Raw genomic sequence first — 13,157 nt, 5'->3', positions numbered from 1 at the left:
GGACGAACATAGGAATGTTTCCATTTTAGAAGAACTGATGCTTCTTTGATGGACAGGTTGAAAATATGGGCTATAGGTTTGTATATTAGCTGACCAACAGTTATTAGAGCAAAGACGGGAATTCTATCTGCTCCGGTAGAGGAGAACCCTTTGAGGTAGGACAGTTGTTTCAGAACATTACTTTCGTGGATTGGCTGGAAACTAAATTCGTTTAATGTTTGGACAGGGTGTAGGAATTTGTATGAGCAGGGGTGACTCCCAATACATTATCAAAAAGGTTACCAGCTTAAAAAAAATGAAGATTAAAATTGTCAACTATTTTTTTGGGATCTGAAAAATATTACCCATTTCAGTTAAGCTCAATGGGCAGATTATCTGTTTTGGATGCCTTTTCGATACATTTTATTGTTTTCCAGAAAATCCTGGCATTTCCATGTGATTCCAGGAGAGTGGAGGAAAAGTAGACAATTTTTGCATACCGTATTTTTTGACGCATCTATTCCTTAAAATCCTGTATTCTAGCCAGTCATTGACCAAATTACTTTTCTGAGCACATGCCCAAGTATTGTCTCTAGTGAGCTTAGTAATCAAAGGATCAAACCATGGTGGGCGGTTGCTTTTAGTTTAAAATCTAACCAACGGAGCATGTTTGTTAAGAATTTGGAGAAACGTGTACCTGAAAGTCTCCAAAGTCGTAGTCAGGTTGGGTATATCACAGACCTTATCAATATCCAAGTGAAGCGCATCATTAGTAAATGCCTGAGTGCTGAAGTGTCTCATGGAGTGCTTCTCAACCAATTTAGGGGGGCTTTGGGTCTGACTAAAGATTTCACCCCAAAAATGAAAGAGTGATCACCAAGGTTATTACCCAGAACACCAGTCAGTGCGAAATTGTGAGGACCATTTGTCAATAGGACGTCAAGCAGAGATGACTGTACCGGATTTTTTAGGTTGGGCCTTGTGGGGACATTTATTAATTGAAATAGGTTAAATTCATCTGCAAAATTTGTGGCCACGGCCGGCGGGTTTACCCAATTCCAATTTAGATCACCCACTAAAACTATTTCACCTTTAGGGAGGCCCCCAAGAAGCTCTCTCAGTGCAGAAGCAGCATCAACATACTTCGCACTAGGCGATCTATAGCAGCACACTACCAATAGCTGTTGATTATTTGCGAGAGTTATTCTGAGAGCCAGACCTTCAAAGCAACATTTTTTAAACAAGGAGTGAGCTGGTAAACATGTGTCGTGCCGTAGATGGGCCACACTTACCGGCAGTGGTGGACAGGGCCCATCTGTAGCTATCTCGGACCCCCAGGGAAGGGGCCACTGTGCCAGCCCAAGAGGGGGGGGGCTGCTGAGGGCTCAGGATCCTAGGCAGTTAAGCCCTCGGCGCCGGGGCCTCAGAATCCCAGACAACCCAGACAGCTGAGCCCCTTGGCGCCACCAACGGGGGGCTGCAGAGGATCTAGGATCCCACGCAACCCCACCCTTTGATGGGCAAGGGGGATAAAAGGGCCGCTCCCCAGCCGATCGGGGCTAGTCGCAGCTCAAGATCCAAGACCAGCCAGCTTAGGACCTGGACCCCCTCGCCCCGCTTGTCCTTGTAAGGGCCGGGACGCTTGTGTGGGCCAGTGGTGGGACTCCCGGCTCTACACCCTTGTAAGGGCGAGATCCGAGGAAGCCAAAGTCTAGACCCGCACCTTGGCTGGGTCGGGTCAGGTAGCCTCCCCTAGGGTAATGTTAGCCGGAGGACCCGAGAGCGTAGCCAGTGTCAGGCACGCTAGAAGTAGGCTGTGTCCCTAGTCTGTAACAATGTATCAGGACTGTTGGAGTGTTATATTGTAATAAAGAAGTTACCTCTACAAGTGTCTCCGGATCCCATTACACATGCAATAGTATTACCAACATAGATGGTAATTCCACCTCCTTTAGATCCTCGGTCGCGCCAAAAGAGGTTGTAGTTGTCAATCGTAATCTGCAAGTCATTTACAGCAGGAGTGAGAAATGTTTCTGGTACGCAAAGAATGTCCGGATCAAGATTTGCCACTTCTAGTTTTAGTTGACATAATTTAATCACAAGCCCTCTGATGTTGACATGTAGAACACCAACACCCTTTCTGCCAGAAAAATCTGCAGAATTATACGAGTTCTTTACATTTGGGCCAGGGTGAAGCTCAACACCACCCAGAAATAAGAAAAGTATAATTAATAGTTTGCACATGTATTTTCTGTGAAAGGATGAAAAGCGACGAACCTTGGACGAATAGCAGCACCTCACAGTTGGTGGTATTTTAAAAAGCAGAATGACGTTTGGAAGGAGTACTGGTGAAGTAATGGGACAAAGATAGGGTTTAAAAGGATACAATGGAGTGTATAAGTGTCTACAAGCTGTTTCATTAGCCTGTGTAGCGACAAATCGAGCAACAAGTATGGACCCAAAGTCACGAGGGTAGCCGTTTGTAGAGTTGAGTGTGGCACTAAATATGGCCGGGAGGGACAGCAGTAGGATACACAGCAGGATAACTGCCATCTTTAAACAATCCGGGGTACGTACAGTTTAACACACATTGCGGAAAATAAAAAAAACATATACTTGTAGGCCGAGCGCGAGAATACGTCTTGCCGCACTCGTCACACATGCACGGCTTCTCGCCCATTTGTTAGGGTTGAACAGCCACCCCCCCAGACAGGGACAGCAGATTCTTGGTTGCTGTGGCTCCGCTGTAACGCTTGCACCGCCACCTTTCACCGCCGCAGGATGGTGCTCGAGCAAGCCCTCCTTGAGCTCAGCCCACTGCTGGAATGTCGTTGCTTGACCTCTCGTGTCTCTGTTTCAATGCTGTGGGCACACATGACATTGTTTTCTCTGACACCAAGGTGCTCTGCAAACCCTCGGGCGACCATCACCTCGCATCATAATTTTGTTCATGAAGCCATCCAGATATAGAAACACTGACAAAACTTTAATCGAGAAGATGGATTCAGATTGAGCAATCATTGGAAGAACGTGATAAACCACGTCATGTTTTAACTGCTGTGATTTTCACTCACTCACCCGTCCCGTTTTTCGTTTTAGTGTACGAATTCAAGCTCATTGACATGCCAAATTCTCCAGCTCCACAACACCCCGTGCCAGCCCCCACCCATCCCTGCACGCCACAAACCCTCTCCCCGTGAACTCCTGCAGCCACGACTCTACAAAAACTCCTCCCCTCCCGTACCTATATAAAGCCACAACAGCAGATCATTCTCTCTCACCCGAAGGACGCTTGTGTTGCGACCAAAACGTCGTGTTTCTTTTATTTTTAAAATCTACGTGACTTTACCAAAAGAACCAGTGTATGGATTCCTGCAGTCACGAAAGCTTAAAATCAAAACTACCATACGCTATAGGAGAACTGTAATTTCCTAACCAGAAACTGTGGTGCACATCGTGTGAGGTGTTGGAGGGGTGTGGCTGTTACCTTGAGAGTGACTATACTCAAAGTGAGGTCTAGTAGGCGCCACGATGGCTCGGAGATGTTAACTACCTTACCTGATATGCAGGAGGTTCGTGAAGTTTGACCCTGACGATGCATGCTGCTGTTATATGTGGAGTTTGCATCTCTTTATCCCCCGTGGTGGTTGCATGGATTTTTAAGCCGCGTCCTCCGGTATTTCCCTTCACATTTAGAAACACGGGTTTAGAGTATTTGGCTGATGTACATTTCCACGTGACCATATCAGTCACTTCGTTGAGTTGCTATCATTTGTGATGGCCAGGTCGCTTCTGAAAAAAGAGGTACTACATAACAACTCAGTGGGGCCTTACACCTGGTAACAAAAATGGTTGAGTTTATATACTAATATGCATCTTTGTACAATTTTGCAGAACCAACTGTTAATTGCAGAACCGGAAGTGCTGATTTGGGGATTTCTGAACAATTAATTAAATGTCCAATCGGGCAAGACTCATGCGTTACGATGCAACTGACTGAAAGTAAGTGCTTCCAGGTCAAGGCTGCTGTATATTTGGAGTCTGCGTCTATCTCTCTCCCCCTGGATATGTTATCTCCCTCGCCTGGTATACATTTGGCAGTTGGTTCAATATCGGACCCTGGCGGTACCTGTTGTATATTTGGAGTCTCTCCCCATGGTGGTCACTGCATTGATTTTTTTTCGGGTCCTCCTGTAATATAAGCATTGTGCTTAGAACCGATTGGCCTACACCAGGAGACGGCAGCTTTCTTAACGGCCTTGTCTCTACACCAGTGACAGACCAGAGAACAATGCCAAAAGGTGAACAGTGCAAAGACAATGCCGAGTATCAGAGCACTTTCAGCTCGCGTTGAGCAGCGCTACTATCTATGGCATACCTTTGATGCCAGTATAAAAATTATTAAAAGATAACAATAAGCTTCGTACCTTTTCTGGCAACAAAACAGAGGTTGTGTTATAATGTTCAAACACCAAATAGATACTTATTGTACGGCATCATGTACAGCATTAACCACACACAGTACTCGTGGTAAACATGCACACGAATGTGCTCTAATAATATATTGTAATATATCAAAGCATGTTCATTTGCGATCGGTGAAGTTAATAAATTTGTCACAAAACCGCGATGGCTAAATCCTCTTATTTTGCACATTTTGGGATGCGCTTTACCAACAAGAAAAACGTTAGATTTCATTACAAACACGTGCAAATTGTATGTCGTTTATACTTAACTGCAGATTTTCTTTATCTTTTCTCCAATTACATCTCCATTGCAGATGGTATTCGCTCCTTGGCCAGAACCTGTTCCACAAAAGCACAGTGCGATGCGTCCGACTTCAAGTACCAGATGAAACAGTACATCCTCGGAAAACTGCCTAAGTTCGTTGGCAACGTCGATAGCACCTCCTGCTGCCAGACAAGTTATTGCAACTACGGTAATAAATAAAAAAAATCACGGTGGCGTACTTCAATGTGTTTGGGTTGTTTTCCTGAAAAATCTAAATGCGGTACCATACAGGCGGTCCCGGGGATACGAAACTTACGGGCGTATGACCACCCGCGTGCTTACGAACAGCCCGCGTGCTTACGAACAGCCCGCGTGCTTACGGACAGCCCGCGTGCTTATGACTGCCCGCGTGCTTACGAAGGCTCACGTGCTTACGACCGCCCGCACTTACGAACATCCCCCGTAAGATGAACTGCGGAACTACTTTGTTCAGCGAAGCGATCCTCCTCTAGATGTGATGAGGCCCCACATCCCGCGTGTTGCACTCCCCTTCCGACAAGGGAGCGAGCATCAGGAATCGAGGTGAGTGAAAATAGAACCGATTATTTTTTTCATGTTACTTTATTTTATGTTAAACTAGCGGTAAGTATCCGGCGTTGCCCGAGCAAAAAAGACAGACACACACATGGACTTACACACACTTTCTATGTACATGAGTTTAGTGGAAGAAGGTTGAAACAGAAATATAATTTGTCCGCACACAAACATGAATGTAATATTATGAAGGTGATTATTGAAAAAAAAATGTTTCTATGAAGGTGATTTGACACCCAAAAAAAATAATGCAGAGCAAGTGAATAATAAAACAATATTCGTGAGCACACAAACGAAAATATGTCAATATTTTGAAGGTGATGATAAAAATACCAGGTTTCTGTGTACAAGAGTTGAGCAAAAGAAGCATGGGATACAGAAATTAGTTGCCTGCACACAAACATTATTAATATACATTGACTTGTGTCTTTCGGTAAAGTCACGCAGATAGAAAAATAATGAAAAGTGTAAAAAATAGCACAATACCATACAACAAGAACTGCCATTCGACACTAAGTGGCGGTGACGTCACCAAGTGGCGGTGACGTCACCACGACGCTTGTGGCAGGTTATGTGCACATTGAGGCCACGGGAAGTGTCAAACGGCCGCTGGCAGGAGGTCACGGGGCAGACCCAGATGCCATAGGTTGACAGACTGAGACGACTGGCTGATGCACCACCTGTGCCCCCTACTGTTCCAACTTGCTGTGCTTTAGCCATCCGGCGCTCCGTTCATTGTTGTGAGCGTCGCTCCTCCGCCTCCCGTTGTTGTTGGAGGACGACTGCCTCCAACTGGCCAGTAGCGTCCTTCACGAGCCTCCTCTACAGAGGGCGATGTTGAGACTACTGGTACCAGTCATCGGCAAGTCCACTCAGCTAGACATCCTCCTGTAGCACATTACGCCATCTGTTCTCTAGCCCGTGCTGGTCACGTTTTGCCCCTACGATCCTGCTGAACAAAAGCTGTTTAGGCATGCGGTGGAGGCGGCATGCGGGCTACATGGCCCAGTCATTGCAGCCTTGCCTGCTGGAGGAGCTCACAGATGGGACTTTGTTCACATCTTTAAAGGATTTGTGAGCTCCTCACACAATCGAGCGTGGTTAGACCCAGGATGGATCGTAGGCAGGCCAGCCTAAATGGTTGTAACCGGTGAAGATGTTCCATTAGGGGGGTCCACGTTTCGCATGCGTAGCGAACAGAGGGAATGACTGTAGCCGAGAAGACCTGAAGCTTCGTGCGGAGCGACAGACCAGGTAGCTTTCACACAGCGTTATGCAACTGATGAAAATACAATGCCGCTGTTAAACCGTAGTCAGTCATGAGCACACTGCCCAGGTATGGCTAACTCTCCACTCTCTCCACAAGCGGCCCATCACCAATTACGAGTTGTGGGGGTGGAGTGTCCGATGGTACAAAATACCCAGGCAGGTGCTTAGTTTTGGTGGGGCAGATGGCAAGGCCCCACCTCTTAGTGGCAAGCTCCAGGTTCAGCAGCAGCGCCTCCAACTCGTCCTCTGAGTGAGCATGTTTACCATGTGTAGGGGTGTCAGGGGAAGGATTCCCACCAATAGGTGGGTTAGTGGGAGGGGTGATCGAGGAGATATAAGGAGAGAACGGGCGGGAAGAGGGGGCCTTTGGCGGGAACGATATTGGGACGGCTGGGGACAGGTGTGGATGGAAGAAAAGGAATAAAGGACGAGACCCCTGCAATCTGGTGTCGGCTCCCCTTTACATCTGGTGGCAGCGGTGGGATCACAATGGCTGCAAAGAAGAATCCCCACGGAAAAGAGCCAAGGGAAGAGGAAGCAGGGGCCGGGGATCCTTCCCATCCCGGGCAACACGGGGGCCTGCTATCAGAAGCAGCAGCAGGGGGCCTGGATCGCCTGGAGGACCCCATGGAGGACCGCATGGCCCGCGTGGAGAGGGCACTCCAGGAGCTACTGCAGAGGCTCCCTATGGGGGGCCCGCCAGCACCGGGACCCCCACCCCCACGCGTACTACGGGAGGAGAGGCCACGGGACCCGGAGGCCGACCAGCCGGCCGGGCAGGAGCCGCAACCAACCTCGTCACGCCAGCCCCTGCCGCTCCCGCCAAAACCCCCAGGGCTAAACACCCAACACGGAGAGCAGGTGGCCGGATGGCCGCGTCGGCTGGGGCCCGTCGACAAGTTCGTGGCTGAGGAAGAAGATTGGGAGGGGTTTGTCCGCCGATTCGAGGCTGCCTTCCACGCTCTCGAGTGGACAGACGAAGAGGCACTATGAGCGCTGCCATCCGTTCTGGGCAAGGAAGCACTCTCCTCTTACACCTCCCTTCCCTCGCACAGCAAGTCCACGCTACAGGCGGCCTACGAGGCTTTGGGGGAGATCTATTGCCCGGCGGAAGGAGCCTTTAAACGGTTCCAGGATCGCCAGCGAGGGGCTAAAGAATCCCCTTTAGCCTACAGGGGTGCGCTGCTCGTGTTGGCGAGGAGAGCTTTCCCTTGCCTGGCTGAAGAAGCGCTCGAGGACCTCGTGGTCGAGCACCTCATCGCCTACGCTTGCCGCGCCGGCGTTGTAATGCCCGTGGTGACGCCGGGGGAACGCACCTCGCTGTGGGCTGCCCGGACCATCCAAGCCCACGAGCAGGTCATGGGCCGGGCGCCACCCGTGGGCCCGGTGGCTGGCGCGGTGGGGAGGAACAGCCGAGCCGTTGCCGCGGCGCTACTGGGTCCAGCGACACCAACCGCCGAACCTGCACCGTCGCCACAGGCTGCCTGGGGGGCAGCTGGGAACGGACCCCCGACGTCTGAGACGGAGCCATCGCTTCGGGAGGTGTACGCGGCGATCCGGGGACTGGCGGAGCAGAGGGACCAGGGGCGCGACCAGCCGCCGCGTCGCTGGCAGCCGCCTCTACAACATCGCGCCGAGCCCCCCCGACGGAACGCCCCGTGGGTCTGCCACCATTGTGGTCGAGAGGGGCATGTGGCGAGGGGGTGCCGCACGGAGCCGGAGGCCGCCAACGTCACCTGGAACCCGCCGGGGCCGAACGCCGACAGGATCCAGGCGAGTGACGCCGTCCCGCCCGGCCTCTCGGTCGGGCCGAGCAATTACAATTCCGACGCCGCGAACTTATCGGGAGTCTCCTCGGGGTGGGCGCCGTCGGTGTCGTTCCCCGGTCCCCATTGTCTGGGTCGGGGGAAGGGGATCGCGCCGGAGATAGCGCCGGGGCCGGTGATTGCGTCGCGACCAGAAGTGGCGTCGCGACCCGGAGTGGTGTCGCGAACGGACGTGACGTTGCATCCGAAAGTGACGTCGCGGCCGAAAGTGGTGTCGCGGATCACGCCGGGAATTGCGCCGGGGCCGTGGACCGCGCCGGGGATCGCGCCGAGGCCAGGGACCGCGCCGGGAATCGCGCCGAGGCCGGGAGGGACGTCGCGGGCGGAAGTGACGTCGCGGGCGGGGGTGACGTCACGGGCGGAGGTGACGTCGCGGGCGGAGGTGACGTCGCGGGCGGAGGTGACGTCGCGGCCGGCAGTGACGTCGCGGCCAGGCGTGGCGTCGCGGGCGGGCGTGGTTTCGCGGGCGGGCGTGACGTCGCGGCCGGGCGTGGCGTCGCGGACGGGCGTGGTTTCGCGGGCGGGCGTGACGTCGCCGGCGGGCGTGATGTCACCAGTTACCTGCGACGCCGGCGAGTTGCCAGGGGCAACGGCCCGGGGGCGGAGGCAGCCCACAAGATTGACATTGCTCCCTGGAGCAGTTCCACGGCCCGCCTCGCCACCGCTTTGCGGCGGAGCGAGACGGAACCAGGGGGACCACGCCCCCGTGACAAAGGAAAGGGAGGGGAGAAGGGAGGGGCTCACGGGAAGGCCCACCCCCCAGTCCCCACCGCCCCCTACAATGGGGGGGCCCCCCCACACCACAAGGGGGGCCCATCCTACGTCACCAAGGGGGGGCAATTTGCACCACATAGAGAGCCCAGCCCGCAACCCAGGGGTAAGCCCACACTATGTAACAAGGGCGCGTTCACCCTGCTGCGACGCACTCCAAAGGGAGGAACCCCATCTTCGGTCCATTCACATCCATCCCCCATCATTTCACCATGCACCACAGGATAACGAGACACCGCCTGATCAGTGGCCGGACTCAGCCACACAATGGAGGAAGCTGGCAAGGCGGGTGGTAGCGGCCACGTCAGGAACCTCGGTCCTGGTCGGTGAAATCGCGGGAGTGTCGGCACGTATCTTGGTGGATACGGGGGCATCAGCCACGATCATCTCGAGCACCATGCACGAGATGCTGCCGGATAAAATCCGACCTTTAGTACCTGTCAAGACAACGTTCATTGCAGCAAATGGAGGCAGCATGGGCTTCCTGGGCCAGGTTGAAGCCCCGATACAGATTGGGCAGCTTTCGGTAGCAGGACCCATCCTTGTCTCCGCAACGTTGCCCGTACCCTGCCTGTTGGGGACGGACTTTCTGAGGCGGATGCCAATGAAAATCGATCTGGCCAATGGGCGGGTGGAAGTCCAGGGAACGCATCTCCATTTCCTAAAGGCGGAGGGGGCCAGCCGGGGTGTACCCTACGTGCAGGCTCTGGTCAGTAAGTCTGTCTCCATTCCCCCGGCAGCCCAGATGCTAATTCCGCTGCAATATCGGTCCCCCCTCGTGACAGCCCGACCAGACTCACCCATCCTGGTGTCTCCGGCGTCAGCTGCCATGGATCGCCATGCGCTGGTGGGAGCCGAAACTATTGTACAGAGGAACCAGCATCTGTTCATTCAGGTGCTGAACACCTCCGATAGAACAGCGACGGTACAGGAGGGAACAGTTCTGGCCCACGTTAGTCCCTTGTCACTAGGAGCCCCAGGGACAGAGCCCGAGCTTGTAGGCAGCATCAGCCAGTCCAAGGTCAGAGGGGCCGAATCGTGGATGGACCAGCTGGCGGGGCCTGAGCCGGGATTGCCGCCCGACCAGAAACAGCAGCTGCACTCGTTATTGCAGGAGTTCTCGGACGTGTTCAGCCGGGGACCGTTCGACCTAGGGCGCACAAATCTGTCGCAGCACCACATCAACACGGGAGATGCCGCACCCCTGCGCCAAAACACATATAGAATGAGCCCAATGGAAAAAGGGCACATTCAACAAGCGGTGCAGGAGATGCTGCGGGCCGACATAATTTCTCCATCCTCGAGTCCCTGGGGGGCACCGGTGGTCCTAGTCAAGAAGTCAGATGGGTCACTGAGATTCTGTGTGGACTTCCGACGCCTCAATGCCGTCACGCTGGCCGACGAATATCCCCTACCACGTATCGACGACTCATTGGATGCACTGGCGGGAGCAAAATTTTTCGGTACGCTGGATTTATTGTCCGGGTTCTGGCAGGTCCCACTAGATGCAGACTCCCGGCCTAAAACAGCGTTCCGGACACCACAGGGCCTGTTCGAGTTCAACTGCCTGCCTATGGGCCTCCAGACTGCGCCGGCGACGTTCCAACGCATAATGGAGTTGGCCTTAGCAGGCCTCCAATGGGAAACGTGCCTCATCTACCTGGATGACGTCATTGTTTTCAGCCGATCATTCGAGGAACACATTGACCGATTACGTCAGGTATTCCTGCGGTTCCGGAACGCGAACTTGAAGCTCAAGCCGTCGAAGTGCCACCTTATGCAGTCGTCGGTACGCTACTTGGGCCACGTCGTCAGTGAGTCTGGAGTGGCTACAGACCCGGAAAAGACGGCCTGCGTGAGGGCCTGGGCTGTTCCCACAACGGTTCCAGAGGTACGCCGGTTTGTGGGTTTCGTTTCTTACTACCGCCGGTTTGTGCCCAACTTCGCAACCATTGCCAAGCCCTTGCACGTGTTGACGGCGAAGAACCAGAGGTTTTATTGGGGCCCTCTGGAGGAAGAGGCATTCCAGCAGCTGCGCTCACGTCTGACAGATGCACCACCATTGGCCTTTCCCGATTTTGGCCTCCCCTTTATCCTGGACACGGACGCCAGCGATGTGGGCATCGGCAGTGTTTTGTCCAGCAGGGTCGGGAGGTGGTTATCGCCTATGGTAGTCGCGTGCTTTCATCAGCGGAGCAGCGCTACTGCGTCACACGTAGGGAACTCCTGGCAGTCGTTCACTTCGTGCAGCAATTCCGACCCTACCTGTATGGTCGCAAATTTACGGTCCGCACTGACCACGCGGCCTTGTAGTATTCGCTCCGCATCGACCAGCCTTCGGGCCAGCTGGCCAGATGGATAGATTGCCTGCAGGAGTACAGGTACCAAGTAGTGCATCGCAAAGGGACCAGACATGCCAACGCAGACGCATTGTCCCGACTGGCGCCCCAGGGCCCTTGTGCATGCACCACAGGCGGGGCACGCTGCAAGGAGGCGAGGCCGGAGGGGACGGTCATCGCTCCCGTACGCACGGCGGAGGGCGCACAGGATGAGGTCCAGCTGACCGACCACGACCTGGGACTGACCTTGGACGATTGGAGACGGCTACAGCTGGAGGAAGCCCCACTGCGAACGCTACGCGCCTCAGCAGAGGCAGGGGGGGAGGAGTACATCGTATGGGAGGACCTCCTCATGCGATGGGACCCGACAGGGCGCCGGCGATGCCTGGTAGTTCCGGAGTCGCTGCGTCAACAATTGGTTATGGACGTACACGGCCGCCAGCTGCTGCACCTGGCGGGGCGGAAGACACTGTACACATTACAGGGTCGGTACTTTTGGCCAGGTATGACCGCTGACGTGCATCGATGGGTCGCTACCTGCGTCGAATGTGCGCGGCGAAAGCCGCCACCCCGGGTAAGCCGGGCGCCCCTACAGCCCATCACGGTGACCAGGGTCAACGAATTGGTTGCGTTGGACATCCTGGGACCACTGCCGGTCACGCCACGGGGAAATAAATACCTGTTGGTCGGAGTCGAGTACTGCACGAGGTGGCCGATGGCGTGGGCCCTCCCGGACCAAACGGCACAGACCATCGCCGATGCCTTCGTGGGAGGCTATGTCCTTGATAAGGGGGCACCGGAGCGGTTGCTCACGGATCAGGGCAGGAATTTCTTCTCACAGCTATTGAAGGACGTCTGCTCTATCCTGGGCACTAAAAAGGTCCGAACATCTCCGTATCATCCCCAGACCGATGGGATGGTAGAGCGGCTTAACCGCACCATAGCGGCCATGCTGTCCCAAGTGGTGGACGAAAACCATTCCGACTGGGACCTCCACATTCCATCGGTCTTAGCGGCGTACAGGGTGGCCCCACACGCGGCGACGGGGTTCTCGCCGTCTTTCCTGATGTACGGACGGGATCCCATTCCGCCTATTGAGGTGCAGCTGACGGACATTCCCGCAAGAGCCGACGCATGGCCGAAGGCACTAAAGACCTCCCTCATTTATTTGAGAGAGGCCCGCCAAGCAGCCGAGGCCACATTGGCCACGAGCCAAGAGAGTAATGTACGGATACGGGAGAGGACAGTGACAGCCAAGCCCTTTAAAGTCGGGGACCAGGCATGGCTACACTGTCCTCAGGTGCCGGTTGGCCTCTCACCAAAGCTTCACCGACCCTGGAAAGGGCCGGTCGAGGTCATTAAAGCACTCTGACCGCAGTGCGTCCAGGTCCAACTGGGTAAGCGACGATGGTTTGTACAACCCACCCGCCTTAAGCCATACATCTCTCCACCGTCATCTTCACCAACATCACCACCAACATCACTGCCAACATCATCATCATCCCTACCCAGGCCAAGGTCGCCGACCACCACGCGCCGACCGGCAGGGGGTTCGGTGCCCTGTGTTCCCTTGTCACCTACAGCACCCCATGTGAGGCCTGACGGAGCGGCGGCACGAGCGGGGGCCGGAGAGACAGCGGCGCTAGGC

At 54.3% G+C, this 13,157-nt stretch overlaps 2 protein-coding genes across 2 annotated transcripts in view; one reads left to right on the top strand and one right to left on the bottom strand.

Moving 5' to 3' along the window:
• LOC133339061 (uncharacterized) overlaps positions 1 to 13,157 on the bottom strand; it is a 254,530-nt gene that overhangs the window by 170,252 nt on the left and 71,121 nt on the right. The window lies entirely within an intron of this gene.
• The window catches only part of LOC133339041 (uncharacterized), a 62,197-nt gene that overhangs the window by 28,456 nt on the left and 20,584 nt on the right, over positions 1 to 13,157 (top strand). The window contains exons 5-6 of the mRNA XM_061547165.1: positions 3,874 to 3,981; positions 4,760 to 4,918. Coding sequence (XP_061403149.1) covers positions 3,874 to 3,981; positions 4,760 to 4,918 — 267 coding nt within the window. The remainder of the gene's footprint in view (positions 1 to 3,873; positions 3,982 to 4,759; positions 4,919 to 13,157) is intronic.

The sequence above is a fragment of the Lethenteron reissneri genome, unplaced genomic scaffold (assembly GCF_015708825.2).
Source record: "Lethenteron reissneri isolate LAM-NWPU_2019-01 unplaced genomic scaffold, ASM1570882v1 scaffold_1640, whole genome shotgun sequence".
NCBI classification, from domain to species: Eukaryota; Metazoa; Chordata; class Hyperoartia; order Petromyzontiformes; family Petromyzontidae; genus Lethenteron; species Lethenteron reissneri.
The sequence above is the reverse complement of the archived record's forward strand: the minus strand, read 5'-3'. Positions and strand labels throughout refer to the sequence as shown.